Genomic DNA, 19,575 nt, shown 5'->3' on the forward strand with positions numbered 1-19,575 from the left:
GCTTTTTTTTTTTTTTTTTTTCCATGTGCATGGCCACAAGCATCCAGCCATTGCTCAATATGGTCGATGTGGTCCATGACTTCATTCTAAAGGTTATACGCTATACCACTAGGCGCCAACACCACCTCCAGAACATAAAACAGCATACAGAATCACATCATGCAGCAACCACAGATCCACAAGCATTTATCTCCAAGAGAGACAAACATTCACGCCAATGTCAGCTTTGAGTCCTTGTTTCAAAGCATTAACATAGGAGATATGTTGGCGAAAGGAAACCAAACTCTTCATTTTTTATTTTTAATAAATTAAGTTTTTATGCCACTAACAATGGGAGGCAAAAAGAAAGACACTCAAAGATTCAAAACAAAAACAGGATTTTAAAGACTACTGTACATTCACTCCATGGTGGCATGGAAAGAAACTCAAAACCAAAAAACTTAACAATAATAATTATGGAAAAAGGCCAAGTAAGAAACTTGCATCTGATCCCTTTTTTCATGTTTTTTTTTCACTGATGAGATGCTGGTTCAATATCTTTCAGAAGTCCAACTATTTGCTGCATTCTTGGTCGCTTTGAGGGAAGGTCAGCCGTGCATAGATATCCAATCTTGAGAGCCTCTTCCATCTGGTCATCTGGTCCTGTATCACGTATCTTTGGATCAATAGCTCTTGACCCTTGGTTCTTCCTTACTAATCCTCGAACCCAACTCACCAAATTTGCTTCATTCTCCTCGGGATAGTCATCTCCAATTGGCTTTTTCCCTGTAATTAGCTCAAACAGAACAACCCCAAAGCAATATACATCTGATTTTGGGGTTGGGGAATCGTATTCCGGCTGAGAAAACTCTGGTGGCACATACCCCGGTGACCCTCGGGCTATCTCCTCATCTAAACCGTTACCAAAAACTTTAGCCAGACCAAAATCAGATAATCTTGGCTCCAAGTCATAATCCAGATATACGCTGCTAGCTTTGACATCTCTATGAATAATTGGAGGTGAGCAGCCATGGTGGAGAAATGCCAGTGCTCGGGCCATACTGAGTGCAATTTTATGACGAAATCTCCAAGTTGTCAACAACCCTTCAGAGCCAACATTTTCAATTCCAGTAATATCATCTTCTTCCCATGTATCTATGCTCCAATCCTCAGTAGTCTGAACCCCAAGTGGCAAGTCATGAAGCAAGTTCTGCAAGTTCCCATTCTCCATGTAATCATAGATAGCAATTCTTTGATCCCCAGCTAAGCAATATCCAGTCAATGGAACAAGATTGGGGTGTTTGATTCGACCAAGATACTCCAGCTCTCTTGCAGCTTCTAGGTCAGCTAATGTTGAACCATGGACCAAAACCTTCACTGCTACATGAATTCCACCAGGTAGAAATCCTCTATAAACAGGCCCAAATTTGCCTTCAGCCAAAAGGGTACCACGATCAAAATTTGAGGTTGCAGATAGGAGGTCCACAAATGTGATATTCAATAATGGTTTCTCAAAGATCACTACTGGTACCGAATTTGCATGCTTAACATCAGCTACCCATGTGGTTGAGTCAGTCTGGAATGAAAAGGGGCCAGAAATATTTTGTTCTTCTATGTATGACATCTGCTTTACAGCCCACATTCTAGTTTTCTTTCTCCAACCAAACGCTAGAAATAGCAATAACCCAGCGAGCAAGCAGATCAGTGAGAGGGTTAAAGCCAGAGCAAGCTTCATTCCCTTATGTTTGTCGTGTCTTCTGTTGAAAAGCTCAGGGTTTGCAGCAATTGGACAGCTATTCGATGAACCAAAGAATGCAGTCTGGAGGGTATCATGGGAGAACTCTGAAGCACAGAGGGTTAGGTGATTGTAGGAGAAGTTGAACTTCTCCATCAATGGGAGTTTCTTTAAGAGAGAAAAAGGAACTTCTCCACTCAAGTTGTTCTGGGAAACATCAAGAAGTTGGAGGTTTTTTATACTTAGCAGTGGAATCTTCCCAGTAAGATGGTTCCCAGAAAGATCAAGTGTATTCAAATTAATTAATTGTGAGAATTCATTAGGAATGTGACCAATGAGACCAGTTTTAGACAGATTAAGGTATTCTAAGTTCCAAAGCATTTCAATTCTCGGGACTTCTTGTCTGGCAAATCTATTGTATGCAAGATTAAGATGTTTGAGATTTTGGGCTTGACTCAAACAGTGAAAAATTTCTCCACTAAGGTGATTCCCAGACAAGTCTAGATAAACCAAATGAGACCAATTGTAACTTGAATTGAATTGTACCTGAGAAATGTGACCTTGGAACTGGTTCCTACTCAGGTCTATAACCTCCAGCTGCTCCTGAAACACACCCATTACAGAACCCGGAAACAGATTCCCAGAAATGTTAAGGCTAGTGATGGATTTCATTTCCATGAAATCTGAGTCCTGGCCATAAATCTCATTTCGTGCAAGGTTCAAGGTCTTGAGCTTGGAAAATGAAGTACCAAAACCATCTGGAAGAGACCCATGTAGCCGATTCAACGAAAGATCAATGGTAACCAGAGACTGGCATTTCGTAATTCCTGATGGGATGCTCTGCTCAAATCCATTTCTATCGAGCTTAAGAACTTGCAGGCTAACTAAGGAGCTTATGGTTGCCGGAATTTCCCCGGAGAAGTTGTTGCTTGAAAGGTCCAAGATTTCAAGGAAACCGAAATTGCCAATGTTGTTAGGTAGGGACCCATAAATCTGGTTGGAGGAGAGATTGAGGCTCCTGAGTGAGCCTAAACTCCACAAATCTGAAGGCAAGCCAGTGATTTCGTTGTTACTAAGATCCAAAGATTGAAGCTTGGTGAGCTTGCCAACTGTAGTGTCAGGAATAGAACCAGTGAGGCCTAAACCAGAAGCTTTTAACCGAACAACATTTTCTTCTCTGACATCACATAAAACCCATTGCCACGAGCAAACAGGAGCAGAAAAGTTGTAGAATTGAGAAGAGGGTAACCCCATTTTCTGCAAGAACTCAGAGACAAAGAACCCATCTGTGTTTGGTTGTTGAGAAGCCAAATGCTTAAAGAACAGTGTGAGAACCAAAATGAAGCCAAAGAAACCAAAACCCATCCGAGAATGAGGTTTGTGACTGGCAAATAATAGAGAAAGGAAAATGAACCCAAGCCCTCTAACCAGCTCAAAACCCTCACTCAATGCTTCCAAACCACCACCACTCGATCATGAATGGTTCTGTGTCCATCTCCGACAATCCTTTACTGGCTTCTTCAACTCTAAATAATCAAAAACGAGCACCACCCAGTTGACAGTGGCTTTGGCGTTTCAAGAAAATATGACTGTTGGGCTTAAACTCTTCTAAAAAGACACGCTTTCCCCAGAGGGACCCTTGTAATGCCAAGAAGTCCTCCGACAACCGACTATAAGCAACAAATGTACCCAGCAGGAGTATGTAGATAACAAATGGGAATTTCAGGACTATGGAGCTCCAGAGCTTTCGAGGGAGAATGTGAGGCTTACCTCGTCTGGCTTTGCAGGTCTTTGAAAGCCAACAAAAACTCCAATTGAAGAAGCACTTTTGTCTTCTTGCAAGCTATAGTTTTGCTGCATAAAATTTAACAAAGCTCCATTTTTTTTTTTCAGATGGTGAAAACAAAATCTCCTCTGAGAGGGGGAAGCAGACACGCTATAACAAAGAAACCACAAATATGGGGTGGTCAGAGGTTGGGCCTCATAAATGACATGGATTGAATGCAAATATCTGTCATGGTTTGGTGAATTTATTCAGAGCTGGGTAGTGGGAATTCAATGATTCTTCGTTGAGTGTTGTTGATTATCTTTTTCTGCCAATGGAAGAAGTTGTTTCCTTCTTTCTCTATCTAAAATGCCATAGGCATTTCGCAAAAGAACGGTAATTTCCATCTTATTAGAAGTCAAATATACATGGTTTTATACTTGCTTAGTTGCTTTTACAAGGACGCAAGATGCTAACCTTTTTCCGTCCTCTGTAAAAAAAAAAAAATTAACCTGAATAAAACCCTCTCTAGTTCTGTGGTGCAACGTGTAGGCCGCAAATAAAATTTAAAAAAAAAAACTGTTCAGATCACACACCCAAAAGCGCATCGGTGCATTCATTACAGAAGATATTTACTTAGAAATTTTGAATAGAAACTATTTTTTAAACTCTCTTAACTTTGCATTTAAGTTGCAATTATGGTAGCATGTTCTGTGCAGGCCAGCTTCCCCTACAGAGACTTATTATGTGTCTACAGTCTAGAATCTGTAGCTGAAAGATCCTAACGTTCTCAGTAGAACTAATAAAAAAAAAGAACAGTTTGAACTTTTTTCTTTAGAATAATCTTTTTATGGTAAGTTCAGCATTCATATTGTGAGTTTTATTTACCCTTCTTGTTTTCTTCTTTACTTGAACAAAAAAAATGAACCTTTTTTTTCCACCAAGTTGTCTGTCTGGTTGAGACCACGTTGTGTTGATTCGTTTGTTTATACTATAGTGGAAATTTCAATGGATTAGAGAGGAGTTCAGGTGGAGACTTGCATTTTGTTGACTTTAACCCTTGAAAAAAGTTTCTCCCACCCCATTTTCTCAAGTGAACTACTGTTTTCTTTTCACCCATAATCAATGCCAATCAGGAGGTAGAAGATGGGGCCAGATTGAATGAAAGATTCAAGGGATTAGGACTGTGACGACCTTGAATCAAATATCTGGACTATTCACTCGTTTTTGTCTTGTCATGTTGAACCATCTAAAACATTAATTAATCCATATTATTTGTAGTTTAAGTTCACATCATAATGTGAAAATAGAATTGTAATCTATGGCCTAAATCATTGAGTAAGCCCCACAACCCATCTCTCTCCATCTCTTTCTTTTACTTTTCTTTTGAGAGTTTGTGGTCCTGTGGATGCATAATAATGGGTTATTAGATGAGTAATTTGGACACCTTCCACTTGATAAACTCAAATTACACAAGTCACATGAGAGATTTGAAAACTTGAGAATGACCCCTTTTTTATTAGCTAGAGCATGACCCTACTTCTAGCAGACTAAGAAAAAAAAGTCCTCGTCTAGCAGTTTGGTCATTGCACATGGGATGATATTTAGCATAGATGTGGCCCCGTTTAGTTACAAAATTCAACTAAGATCAATTCAGTTCAATCTAATTTTAAATTGAGTCTAACATCTAAACACTCAACTCTCAAATTACTAAATTCATATTAACTCAAAACCTTCTTACACACGAGACTCACAATTTTTTTCAACTCAACACATCTTTATATGTGGGATCCATAATTTTTTTTTATTTTCGTACTAAACTCATCTTAACATTCAAATACATCTAAACTCATTTTAGATAGATCCTATATAACTCACTCTACATACTTAATTCATTATTATTCATAAAAAATTTAGTTTAACTCAACATCTAAATGCAGACTAAAACATAAAAAATAGAGAGATCGATCAACACGCCAAGACCAGACAGCAAAGGAAGTGGGAGAGGAAGAAGCATTTAGTATTATAATGATTTGTATTGATGGAGGGTTGAGGAGTGACGAGTAACAAGTAATCAACCGACATAATTAAACTATTCATGATTAGAAATGACATAATTATCAGTTATACCAGCAAACTTAATCTTTAAATAAAGTTTGATAACACAACTTAAAAAGGTGTAGCAATACTATACTTTAATGTTCTCAGGTGCATGACTATCAATGTTCAAAAAAATAGACTCTAAAATATTGGGTGGTCTTGGAATGATGAAAAAATATAATAAAATATAAAAGTAGTTGATGAATTGCTTCAAACTTATACTCACTGTCATGTTGAAATGATGGAAAGTTAAATAAATAAATTTCTCACAAAAAGAAAAGCAATTTTGCTATGAGAAACACAAAGATGCTCTAAAATTATGTAGATTTGGACCCAACAAGTGCATGAAAATATAATATCAAACCCCTCATAAAAATAAAAATAAAAATACGAAGTATAAAGTAATAGCATTTGTTGTCAATAACGTTGTGTCTTTGAAAGAGTGGCCGTGTCATCACCAGGATCAGGCAAATCCTATAAGAACCACTTTGTGTTGTATTTGTTGTACAGTAGCCAAGCATTTAATAAAAAATAAATGTTTGCTATGCTGCCTTCATGAATGTCTTCCCGTAAAATAAAGATATTTTATAAAAAATAAATTTAAAAATTAGATTTATTTTATAATAAAAGTAATTTTATAATCTAACGTACCGCATGTTAGTATATAAATTTACTCGCCTCATTTATTTTCACAACTCTTTTCAGTTCATCTCTTCTGATTATCTAGTCATTACAATTTTTCTAAGTTTTCATACAAAATAAAATAAACAATTTAATTTTTTTATATTATAAAATAAAAATAATATTAAAAAAATATATTCTAATAATATTTTATTCAAATTTTATTTTAATCTCAACTTATCTAATTGAAAAATAAACGAGATCATGTCTTTATTTCTCTAGATAAATAAGGGAGTGAGAACTTATAAAAGAAGTAGCAAAGCTTAAACATTATTTTGGCATTATTGAGATGAAAGAGGTCAGATTTCATTTTCTGAAGTGTTCGAGCCCTGTGCCCATTACTCATACATTTACATGCATGCATGCATATCAAACACAAACCTCAATACCATAATAACTTCGTCAGAAACCAACATGCTCTTCGAGTTTTGTTCGGACAAACTTCAAGCTTTATGTGGGTGAAAAAAACAAGAAGTATAAGCAAAGCAAGCACTCCGAGTCTGGGACAAGCGTGTCTTTAGTCACAAGTAAAGAAGTTCAAGGTACAACATTAAAGGGTTTTGAGCATTTACTCTGCATGGTTGGACGCTTCATATAGACACGGATAATTTAACGCAAGTTTTCGACTTTATTCAGGCATTCCTTCCTTCCTTGATTTGATCTTTTGTGATTTTTTTTTTTTTTTTTTAAAGAAGCTCATGGTCCAATGGGTTGGACTTGTCTCTGATAATGCCATACGTATCCAAATAAATTCTTGTTTTTTTGGGGATATACTTGGAGATTGGGATCAAAATATATATCATTAAAATATTTGAAGCAGATAAAATATTAAAAAAAAATGAGAAATACTCTAAAAATATTATAGTTATAGGGACAATATCATCAAATACCCATAACAATTCTTCTCAAATATTATTTATAATTAAAAAAACTCACCATAGATATGGTATTAATCTCTCTCTCTCTCTCTTAATTACAAAAAAACATTTGAAATAAATAAATATATATAATCATCATCCAAAGGCCTGAGGAAAAAGAGTTCAAAATCACTTTGATTTGAAAGAAATTTTAAAGAGCAAAACTTGATTTTTAAAAGCAAGAAAAGAGGAAGATCATGCTCGTCCATCCTTTCCTTCCCCTTGGGTGCATAGATCAAATAGGAAAGAGCTAAACAAGAACTCAAAGATTCAAGATGTGCAGCAGCCTATAAATAGTAGAGGAAACGTTTCCTATCCTTTTTCAACTTTCCCAGAAAGAAGGAAGGAAAAAAAAAAATCATCCTCAGATCCATGAAAACAATAAAAAATAAAATGAGAAGTGGCAACTTTTTTTTCAGGTAATCCCCAAAATAATCCCAAGAACGACTCTGCAGTTATAATATGAAAAAGAAACCCCGCTCAAGTGGTAAAGGCCTTGGACTTGGGGTATGCTCATCCTCAGGTCCAAGGTTCAAATCCGCTTAGGTGCAAACAATCTCTAGGAACCACACTCCTAATAAAAAAGTAAGTGATTTAACAAGTTCCGTGTAAAAAAACTTACGAGAGTGCGGTATACGAGACCAAGATTTACTCTGCAGAGGTGAGTCCGAAGGGCCCTGTCTTGGAGAGATTCCCCGACATAAAATATATATATATATGAAAAATAAATTGACCATTTCTATAACATAAAAATTGTTCAGTTAATACTTAAAAACAAAAAGAGAACTATTGCTTCAGGTAATAATCTTCCAACATGAGAAATATTACAAGCGGACTAAGTCAAATACAAATCCCCCCCAACACTCCCTCCTTTAACAGACAATTCCGGCAAAGAAGATATGATCAACTCTAGGACTCTCCCTCTTGAATTTTCACCTTAACAATACGCCAATTGTTACAAGAAACAAAAAGGTAAGATTACACTTAATTGATGTCAATCGAGTTTCTTCATATCCTGAATGGCTCATTTCCGGAGCTAGATCGGTCCAACTTAGCCTTCTTTGTTTGGGATTTCTTCGTTGCAGTTTCTTGGAAAGGATTCGGTCCACCAAAACTTAGCTTAGACTGCCTAACCTTCTTTCTCTTTCCCCTGTCATATTCTTCATCCCTGAAGAAATGGTAAAAATGAATAACCCAGATTAATCATATAAGAAAGGGATCAGTTTGAATTAGCAATCAGTCAGGTTAAGGCCAATGGTAGCAGATGGCAGCCTGTCCCAGTTTAAATCGGAATCAAATGGTGTAAACATCCACATGAAGCCATCCTGCCAAACCCAATCTAAGATAACTATAATTTCAATAGACCTAAAATATGAGAAATTATAACTAAATATGATTGCAAGTAATGCGAGCATTATCTCTCCTCATCTTCGGCATAGCTCACTGCCTAGGTTTTGGCATTAACTTCACCTCTGCCACCCACCTCTCCTGCCACTACATTCACAAACCCATTCTGCGTGAGATCATCTCCCACCCATCTGAACTCAAAATCCATCAGCCAGCGAAAAGATTCAAACACAAATGCACAGCTTTTGATCCTGTAAGCAGTAAAGGTCATGTATAGTCCCCTCAACCTTTTTTTTCAGAACCTAAATTGCGTTACATGGTTTTAGCCTAGGCCACACCAGGGCAGGATCCTAGATGCCAAATCAGGCAAGGATTTTGACACTATGCTTATCAAGGCATCATCACTATAGCATTTATGTGCCAACTCCACGTCCTCGAGAAAATAGGTACAACTTCGTCGTACTTGTGATCAGCGATTTCATTTGGCACTCAAGTTTTTAAATAGCATCATATTTTTTGATAAGTAAACAGTTAAATTATATTAATACGAATAGGCATAGCCCAAGAACACAGGATATAGCATCATATTAAGAGAGAAGTAACAAGATGTGCAACATTCCAACTTACCATTCGTCTGGCATGTATCCAATGCTGATACTTTCAATGCCATTTGATTCCGCAATTTGAGATGGAGGCAACACTATACCATCCCAACGAGCAACTGCAATCAACCAATTAAGACCAAAGAACAATAATCAGTATGCTATCACCAAGAAGGCAATTTCTAATTCTAATTGAAAACAAGGATCTTTGTTTATATAAATAATTCCCTAGGCCGATATTAGTGCAGCATCAACGTTGCTGCAACTAACGGGAGTTGAGACTGATTCACAAAGTTTATCAATGAGGAGTTATACGAAGAAGGATGACGGCAAAACATCGATGGACTCAGGGAAATATTTGAACATGGAGATCCTCCTTGGTGAATGGGCCTTCACTTGAACATAATATCCCTGCCTCTATTTTGAAAATGAACCAATACCAATTCAGGGTAAGTCCTATAAACCTAACGGCATGCATTGCCATTTATCATGGCCTCAAATTATTCAAAAAATAATGTAAACTAGGTCTAGATCCACCATCTAATACATTCTCATTTGGACATCAAATAGGACCAAACTAGACTAGGAAAGCCAATTTCACAAACCAACCACTAAAGGATTGTTTCTCAACAGAATTATAAGCAGTGATGAGTGCTTGAAAGACTACAGCTTGGACTACTAGTGTTCTTAGATCTTTTTTTTCTTTCTTTCAGTAGCCTGTATAGGGCAATATAAGTTTTTACGAAAACCTTTGTTTTGGGATTTCTGCAACCCCCAGGGTTTTCCCCAAATGTATAAGGTATTACTCTGCCATAAGTGAGGGCTATCAATAAAATTGGGGGTAACCGTCACAATTCTCTGAAGAAAAAAAAAAAAAGATGGGTGCTCGAAAGACAACAATAGAAAAATCAATTACCAACTGTCTCCTCCAGACCTCGGGTCAGCATGCTCATCAAACCATTCTGCACTACTTTTCTTTTCCCATCTTTTGGACCATCCGATCTTCCTGATTCCCGCTTATCTAAAAAGGAGCTCTTTCCTAATTGTTTATCAGTTGCCAGTACAGTTCCACACTGATCAATTTTATGTCTAAACTCACCATCTATAACATTTTCCATAAAGCAATCGCCACTAGAGGTCATTAAATCCAATGTAGCAGCATTATTAGCTCCTCTTTCTGAACCAGACTTAGTCCCTTTTCTCAGACGTTGAGCTAAGAAGGTAATTGTCCTGGTACTCTCAGATGTAGATGGCCCCAGATCTGTTGAGGTAGAATCTGTGTCCAACAAGTTTGCCCTACTAAGATTCCTCACATCTAAAGTGCATCGTTTGTTTCTCTTGTGTTTTTTCTTTTTCCACAAACTTAAAGATGCATGGAAGAGGAAGTGTGAGTTAAGCCGCACGCTCACCGCCCGGTACTTCAGGAGCTTCTTTTTCAATTTTCTGTCATGCTTGCAGTTATGAGCTTCTGTCTGTAATCCATTTGCCTTGATTGATGAGCTGGATAATTTTACCGACTCATTACGTGGTATTTCCTTAACCCTCTCGCCAGCATCCTCAACCCGCAAATTACAAACAGCGCCTTCATTGCGTGTATTCCCAACCTGGAACAAAAGAAAAATAAAGTAAAGACTTGTTTATCACCAGACTTCAATGCTAAATAATGCCTGGCCATTTTCAAAATGATTTTTGACTTACAGGGTCAATTGCATTCACTATCTTATCATTAAGATTTCCTGATGGAGCTACGTGCAAAAAACGATTGATCTGACAAATATGAGTAACAGATGAGCATGAAACAAGGTGTAAAGAAGTATCCACTAACCTTTTGACAGGTCTCATCTGTGACAAGTTTAGCAGTAGAAGAGCTCTGGGGATCACTAAAGTTAGGTGATGTTGAAACTGAGGCTCTACTTGAACTTCCACTTACTTTGTTATCATTAATAATGCCTTCAGCTGTCTTTCCAATGTCAGGAGCAACACCATTACCAGATGGAGCTGATATTGACAAGAATTCTCTAGAATTTAGGTCAGTAGCAGGAAGCACTTCCAGTGGAGTGTTTAATAACGGTGCCTCTAAGAGAGGTTCTGATACAGAACCCTTTCCCAGCACTGAGCATTCTGTTATTATCAGGCAATCGTTTTTTTTTACTGATGCTTCCTTGACAAGGGGTGTCCTTGGTGGACAAATGTTTGATGCATCTTTCCGAGTAACCACAGTAGCAGAGGTTGCACCACTCAACCGATTCTCAACTGGACCAGTTTTAACTGTCTCCTTTAAGTCTTGGTTGAAGGTGGAAGATGTTCTTATTCCATTAGCATTTCCTCTCAAATTCTCTTTCTGAACAACATCAGTCGGGGATTTCCTTCTATCACGAACATAAAACAGCATGTAAGCTTGCTGTTCTAGAACTCTCTTCTCACTGGCTGGGGCAACCTGTCACAGCATAATTGGGTAAACTCATAAGAAATAACATTTTAATACATCAATTGGGGTGCCATCTCGTATAGTATTTAGTTGTAAAATGAAGTTAGTTGTATAATAAGCTTTGAAGAAGCAAGATACCCATTCAGGATATAAAATTGTCATGATGAGTTCAGAGTTTCATGGCATATGATAACATAAATTTCATAGGTTTCTTTTACTATATACCTACAAAAAAGTTTTGATAGGTAAGCAAGACTATTTAAACCTACAAATATATGCATATATACTCGGTGCAACCCTCAAGTTCCTAAAGTAATCAACTTCTTCAGCACGCAAAAATTCTTAGGGATCTTCTCAAACTTCTGACAGAACCCAGCAAAGTTACTATCCTTTTTTTAATGGATACACACCTTTTAAGTTTGAACCACAGCCAACAGTGGGGTCATAGTAGTTTCTACCAAACTTCAGAAAGACACTTGGTCTGCAGGGTCTAGAATTTTCTAAACTCAATTGGAAACATGGGGAAGCACAGGCAAGATAGTAGAATATCTTCAAAACCACATCTGTTTGTACAAAAATCACAAATGGATTAAATCAACATCTTGCTTTTATTCTTTTTCTTGTTGGTGCTGAGGGAGGGGATAATGGATGCAAGTTTCCCTTCTACCAAATTTGGATCCTCTCAACAGAGTGATTTTATCCTAAATCAGAAATTGGACTAGTAAATAAAAAAAGTTACCTGATTGTCATTGAGATGGTACCAAAGGCCATTTGAAGTGCGAACATAGCAAGAATAATGCCCATAATGGGTGTTCCAACCATCATGGACCAAAACCCCATAAAGAGTATATTTCAGATCTCCATCCTGCAAAGTATGAGAAACAAATAATCACAAGAATATTTGATAACCAGGACAGGAAAGTTATTGGAACACATGGCAACATCAGACATGTACTAAACAAGCAAAAAAAAAAGGATGATGATACAAGTGGATAATAACAATCTGGGAAACCAACATGTGTCCATAAGGAATGGTTTTTCCATTTACAGCATCAGGAATCATGTATAGAAATCAGCACAAGAATCCAGTTCCATAACTAGCAGACAATCTCGAATGCCAATCTTCTGGCATCTTCCCTCTATGTCATTGCAACCTTGTTTCACAATCAACATTCTTTGACAAGCACCACATATGCACATGGACAAGCGTATGGGAAGAACCAGAAACTACAACCACCACTCTTGTTTATAGGGGAAGAAGATGCCACTTGGTCCAAATCCATCAGCATGGGGGTGTCAATTTTTTCCATCTCACCTTCAAGTTGATTTAAGTAAAAACTCTAGGAATCATCAAACTAGTTACGAAAACTGGAAACAGTCTGGTCAAGTGAGAATATTTCCCCCCAAACTTCGAACTCAAAAACTCACATTAAACAGCATTGAGATTTTTTGAGGCACTCACAGAAAACAAAAGGGTATTTTAAAACAAAATTAATAATAATCAGTTTCACTCTAGAGCAACAATAATAACCTTAATTCCAGTCTTTGTTGGAAACAAAATAAAAGTTGTTCGGTTATCTTTTTCCCATTTTTTTTTTCCTGAAAGATAGCTTTTTCAAAATTGTAAAATTCACCACTGATGAAGGGTTTCAAAATCTTGTTCACTCTAGGAAAGAAGAAAACTCATGATGAAAAGAAAGTTCACTTACATAGGAACCACTGACGAAGGGTTTCAAATCTAATGTAGAACCAAAATGAACTTTCTTTTTAATCTTTTGCCCGGGATCGTGAGAATGAAACCGCTTCAAATGAACAGTTAGGACATATGGTGCCTCATGGACAGTGAGCTGTTTGAGAGCCCTAACTTTCTGCTTGCAATGTTGGCATTGATATTGCCTTTCTCCTCCATCTAACTGCTCCGCAGCAGTGAAGTTTGCAAGTGCTTTATTCAAGGAATCTGCCTTGACTATTTCAAGACTTAAATCTAAGAATGGATCAAATGTATTGGAGCAATAAGAACATTGCAAGCATTTAACCTGTAGAAGTAACAAGAAAACATTATGAAAAAATCAAAATCAAAATCAAAATTCCAAGCTTGACAGTGAACACATCCAAAAAAATTGAAATTTTAAAACCAACCATCTAAGTCACTTGATAAAGATATGTTAATGCATTCTGCCAGATATCAAGAATATGTTACCTGACTCCTGAGGCGACCTCCAAATATCTTGTACACCAAACTATTCTCGCAAGCAGTAGGGGATTCGCTAGGCACTCCAGAAGGTAAGCAGCATTTATGCATTGATTCCAGTAAATTTACCATGTACTCATGTGCATCCTCCTGTCTAGCTTTTCGGAAATTCCGCGATATGCCTAATTACGTGGTCAAGAATTACAAAATCTAACACAGTTCAAATGCAAGAAAAACCTTATCTAGATAAAATTAAGAACTCGCCATTATCCTTAACCTCATGGAAACTTAGTTGGTTGGACCTGCAGCCCTATATGAGGTTTGTTTTCTCTTTCACAAAACAAAGCATTAATTATAACTTTAAATAATTTTTCTTTAGAAGAAATGGGGGGTTAAGAGATTGCCAAGAACAATTTTTTTTTATAAGAAATCATAAATTTTACTTATAAAACAATAGGCATAGCTCAAGTACTGAAGAGGTATATGAGAACTAGGATTTACAGCCAATACAAGAAACTCATGGACATCACAATATGAGAGAAACGCCTAACAATTTCTCTAATATCTATTGCGACTGCCCAGAGGAACAAAATGATGAAGAAGAAAACATCAAGCCTGTCCACTTTCCTCTCCCGATCTTCAAAACTTCTTTTGGCGCCCATGGAATCTAAATATATCAATCACTAGAAGATAAATACTTTTTTCCTTTTCCTTTTCCTTTTTCACCAACCTCCACCGGCAACAGGTCCTTTTTCTGTTTTTTTGGATAAATATTTTTTTATCTGTAAACCTGTTTTTTTGTATAAATTTAATCTATTTAAGTTTCACAAACGGTCATCAAGATAAAACACCCAATGTATCCATTCCAAACCCAAAAATAAAATAGAAGGATACATTGCAAGTTCCTGACAAAATCATTCGGTGCTAATATTCTCCCAGTTGATTGTAGAGCACAGCTGACATGTTTCTGGATGGCACATAAAACACAAAATCCAGCAATATGACCTTCATCAAATAACAATAGATATTAGAAAAGACATGTGATTAACCACCCAAGTTTTTGTTATCAGTTAACCACCCAAGATAAAAATCTTATTTCATTCACCCTAACAAGATGATATCTCAAGGGAATCTCGTATACACTCACAAGAATTTTGATGCTTGCTACTTTGCAGATATGCTGCTAAAGGCTCTGTGTATGTTAGACACTGCAACACCGAATTGAGGAAACAAGTATTTCCGAGATTTTTCAGACCGGCACCCTGAAATTAATCAAACTAGAGGTGAGATAACGGACTTCTAAGCACAAATCAGAACACAAAAATTTAATACTCACCTAAACTTACGGAAGAAATAAACTCAGAAAGATAAAAGAAAATATCATACTAGCAATTATAATAAAGAATAAACATCGGAGAACAAAATGTAATTTAACAACGAAAGAAACTTAAAAGGCCATCAAAATTTGATATTTTCAATATAAAAAACATTAATTTGAAGCAAACTCAAATTGAACTAGATATTAAAAAAAAAAAAAAGCGAGAGAGAGAGAGAAGCATCCTCTAATTCCAAAAAGAAAAGAATAATAACCAAATTAAATCAATACACTCTCCAAGACCAGCTGAACACAAGCAAAAAAATCAAAAAGTACTAAATAACTTACAATTCTCCGTACAGTAATCCCGAAGCTGAGCTCAGGATCTAACCCATTATCCAATAACTCGTACCCATCTCCTTTCTTCCCAGCCAATCCCCATTGGGCCGCGCTAGACCCCGATCGACGTTGGTCCGAACCGCCGCCGCCATTACCAAAGCTCTTGAAGGGCTTTCTCGCAGGTTGGAAACCGATTCTTCTGTGAAACAGAGAGGAGGGTCCATTCGTCGAAGTAGACGGAGATTCCGATTGGGTTTCGGATCCCAGACTAGCTATAAAGCTTCCGGCCATTAGAAGCTAGCATAAAATTGGTTTTTCACAGAGCTATCGAACTTTTCAGGTTCTTTTCAATGTATCTATCTCTTCGACCCTGAAACGGTGCCTGCTGTTTCTTCCATAAAGGTTTTGGGTGTGGGAGTTTGAGAAAGCAGGGGTTTTTCGACTTCTGCGTAAGACGAATAGAAAGCGAGTGCGACTGTGCGATAGATGAAGTCTTAAACCCAACGCCCACGCTGCTTTTGGGTGTGGGGACTGGGGGTTTGAGAAAGCAGAGGTTTTTAGGCTTCCGCGTAAGAGATAGAGACAGCGAGTGCGAGAACGAAGTTTTAAACCCTAGGCCCACGCTGTCAAGGATTTTACTGGCACATGGAAAAGACTCCGCGGAACCGAGTCGCACTTGATTTCGGATCACAAACCATGGATAATCAAGGCCACGTTGTTTTTTAATTCATTTAATTATTATAATTTTTTAAAATTTTTACATTTTTAAAATTTTAAAATAAAAATAATATTAAAAAAATATATTTTAAAAATATTTTATTTAATTTTCAACTTTAATTAAAATTTATTTTATCATATTTTATCTTATCTGTAAAAACAAACAAAATCTAAATATGTAATTTTTTTCATTAATTACCGTTCATTATCTCATATCCTACACTCTATAAAAAAAACTCTTACATATAAAATATGAAAATAAATAATAACTAATATATAGTAAAATCTTAATTAAATTTCTTTTTATCGGTAACAAAAATTTTGGTAAGTACATGTGTAAATTTCTTTTAAAAAGTTATGTTACGTGCCTACGTGTGATGCAGAGATTTTAAAATATAATTATTCGTGTCCTAAAAGACCATGCTGTTAAAATCAATTACAGTCAATTAAAATCGTAAATTAATAAGAAGTAGGTTCGAAACTCATCAAATTATCTGCTCACAATTGTCAAAACTTCTATCATTTATCTTCCTCCAAAAATACCATCACATTCTTATTGGGATCATTTTTCAAATTGCTGTAATATGTGAATTATCCTAAAGGCCACTCCAAAACATTAGGAGATTGATTACCCTTCTTACAAATGCTAGTCCCACCTTGACAAAGAAGACATTACATAAGTGATAACATCTTGCGGTAAAGTAGTAAATGGTCAACGGACTCTTCGTTCTTTTTACATATTCAATACTAAAAAATTATTTATCCTCCATCTTTTTATTATAATCTTTGTTAATTGACTATAAAATATGTTTACATGGACTAATAATTTGTAGTGAATTTTTTAAAAAACAAATTAGGACTTAGTTTGGTTACCAAGATTCATCTCATTTTATTTTATATAATCATTACAACTTTCTCAATTTATACATAAAATATAACAAACAATTCAAATTTTTCAAATCACAAAACAAAAACAATATTAATAATAAATTATATTCTAATAATATTTTATTCAATTTTAAATTTTTATATTTTCTCATCTCATCTATGTAACCAAATGAGGCTCAAATATATTTATACTAAAAACAATTTGTCTTCGTAAACAACAACTCAAAGAATGTCCAAAGTACACCTAGATCTTTATTTCAAAAAGTGAAACACACCTAATGGGTAGTGTTTGGATAATTAGAAAATATGAAAAAAAAATTGTCAGATTCGAGGTTGACCTAGCCTCCAATAGAAGAAAGGTTGAGAGCAAAATAGAAAACAATTGTATTTAGATTATGGACAACCATTTCCAGTAGCTACAATTCCCTTATATGCTAAAATGCAAACACTGAATAAAAAGGCCTCGGCCTTGCTCCAACATGACCCACGACTACAAAGCAACTTAACGAAAAACAAACCAACAAAAGCCTAGCTACTCTGCGGCCCACTCCCTAACATGATAACAATTAAGTAAATCAGGCCCTATCAGACTTGGCCTAAGCCCAGCCCAAACATTCCATTTGTAGACTGTGACAAACCATCCCCATAAAAGTACTTGTCCCCAAAGTGCGGCTTAGCTTCAATCCTTCTCTTGTAGCTGAGACAAGCTTATTTCTCATCATGAACTTATTTCTAAGTTGTCTAGAAAAGGGTAGAGACTGCGCATCGAAACCTTTTGAGGTGAAGTCTTTCAAACTCAAACTGCCTTCTATGATCATATAGTACAAGTTCTCTATTCTTTAGTGCTTGGGACTGAAGCTCCTTAATTTGAAGTTCTATCCATTTATAGCGCCACATAAGAGGACGTATAAACTTCCTCCAATGAACTGCTAACTTTTCTTCCTTATTCGAAAGGCATCAAAACATCCATCATATACTGATGCACTACTTGCACACACATGTGACTCAATTTCCTCATCAATCAACATCAAGCCAAAATCAATGACTTCATCCAGCACCTCATATATAAGCACAAAGTTTTTGCTCAACGAATCTTCATTTAGTACACCAAGGTAATCTTTGATGACATATGCAATTCCTTGTAATAGTTCCAAAGTAAGAGAAGATGACACGTTAAATCTAATGTAGCAACAAATAACAATCCAAAAACCATGAAATGGAAGTAGTTAACACCATCACCAACATCATACAGACCTCTAATATTAGACCCATGCTCCCTTCCTCTATCAAATGACTTAAAAACAGCATTAAGTGGCAAAAAATCAAATAGCTGAGGTGCAAATTTCTTCTCTCCTAAAACTTGCAAACCCACGAATATTTTCCCTCCACCATAGATTATAAGCAAAGTAGAAAGGACTTCATATACCTCATCTCTAGACTGATGCAATTTAGCATGAGAAGCATGTAAAGGCTGTGTACGTGAGACTACATGGCTTCGAAGATTACTAAATGGAGTCAATTTTGCAAATGCATCATGTGGTGTCCTTAATGGTTGATCCTCCTGGATAATTTGGACCTCCCCGCATGGCACTGCTTCCACCAACTTAACTCTTTTTCTCATATATCTTATTAAATCAACAGTGGAAATAATTTTCAAGTTCTCTGTCTCTCCAAACTGGTGAAGCTTAGGTAATCCAGCCATGGACAACACTCCTTGCAAACCATCTGAAGTTCCATAAATTATTGAATTCCCATCACTAGATCCCGAAGCATTCTTATCACCATCATCAAAATTAACATGTATTTCACCATTATCTTTAAGATCAAAATCCAAATAAAAAAGGTGAAAAACATTATTCAAAGTTTTGTTCAAACAGTGATTCCCCACAATCTCTTTTCTTTTTCTTCTATCAAAGGGCTCAAAAACCCCCTTAGTTAGCAACACATCAAACAGTTTTAGGGCAAATTTCTTATCTCCTAAAACATGCAAATGAAGGAGTATTTTCCCTCCATCATAGCTTACAATACCCTTCATCGGCAATACATCAAGCAAAAAAGGAGCTAAAAGCTTCTTACCTCTTTTGCATAACCCATTAATGAGCATGGTGATTGTTGCTACGTTTGGGTGAAAACCCTTTTCCTTCTACCATATGGTCTAACACTCGTTGGGCCTCATCCAGGTGGTTTTTCTTGTGGTAGCATCTGCTAGGGGTGTAATCGGTCCGGTCCGGTCTGGTTTTAGATAAAATTTAGGACCGAACCGGTATGTACAGGTTTTATATTTTTCAAAACCGATTATGCACCGATTACCCTCCTAAACCAGTACTTCCGGTTTTACCGGTTTTACCTGTTTCCGGTCCAATCCGGTCCGATTTGTCGATTTTTTTTAAAATGTAAGTTTCACAATTTGTCATTATAAATTTGTTTATAAAAAAAAAACTAATTTAAAAAATATTTCTTTATACTTTTATTATAAGTTATATATTAGTATTAGTTATAAACTTTAAATTTAATATTAGTATTAATTATAAACTTTTAGTAATTTAGTATTAACATTTTATGTAATAATTT

At 36.2% G+C, this 19,575-nt stretch overlaps 2 protein-coding genes across 2 annotated transcripts; both read right to left on the reverse strand.

The window, feature by feature from the left end:
* Positions 1-294: 294 nt before the first annotated feature.
* On the reverse strand, positions 295-3,858 carry LOC109012883 (probable LRR receptor-like serine/threonine-protein kinase At2g24230). The gene has a single exon (XM_018994755.2). It carries the CDS (start codon positions 3,077-3,079, stop codon positions 512-514), a length of 2,568 nt encoding a protein of 855 aa, XP_018850300.1. The 5' UTR covers positions 3,080-3,858; the 3' UTR covers positions 295-511.
* A 4,035-nt stretch (positions 3,859-7,893) lies between these two features.
* Positions 7,894-16,006, reverse strand: LOC109012884 (ubiquitin carboxyl-terminal hydrolase 23-like). The gene is made up of 10 exons (XM_018994757.2): positions 15,409-16,006; positions 14,893-15,007; positions 14,640-14,750; positions 13,755-13,927; positions 13,264-13,590; positions 12,294-12,419; positions 10,952-11,563; positions 10,043-10,730; positions 9,152-9,245; positions 7,894-8,345 (listed from the first exon to the last, which is right to left on the reverse strand). Exons 1-10 carry the CDS (start codon positions 15,688-15,690, stop codon positions 8,186-8,188), a joined length of 2,688 nt encoding a protein of 895 aa, XP_018850302.1. The 5' UTR covers positions 15,691-16,006; the 3' UTR covers positions 7,894-8,185.
* Positions 16,007-19,575: the final 3,569 nt, after the last annotated feature.

Source organism: Juglans regia, chromosome 6 (genome assembly GCF_001411555.2).
Source record: "Juglans regia cultivar Chandler chromosome 6, Walnut 2.0, whole genome shotgun sequence".
NCBI lineage: Eukaryota > Viridiplantae > Streptophyta > Magnoliopsida > Fagales > Juglandaceae > Juglans > Juglans regia.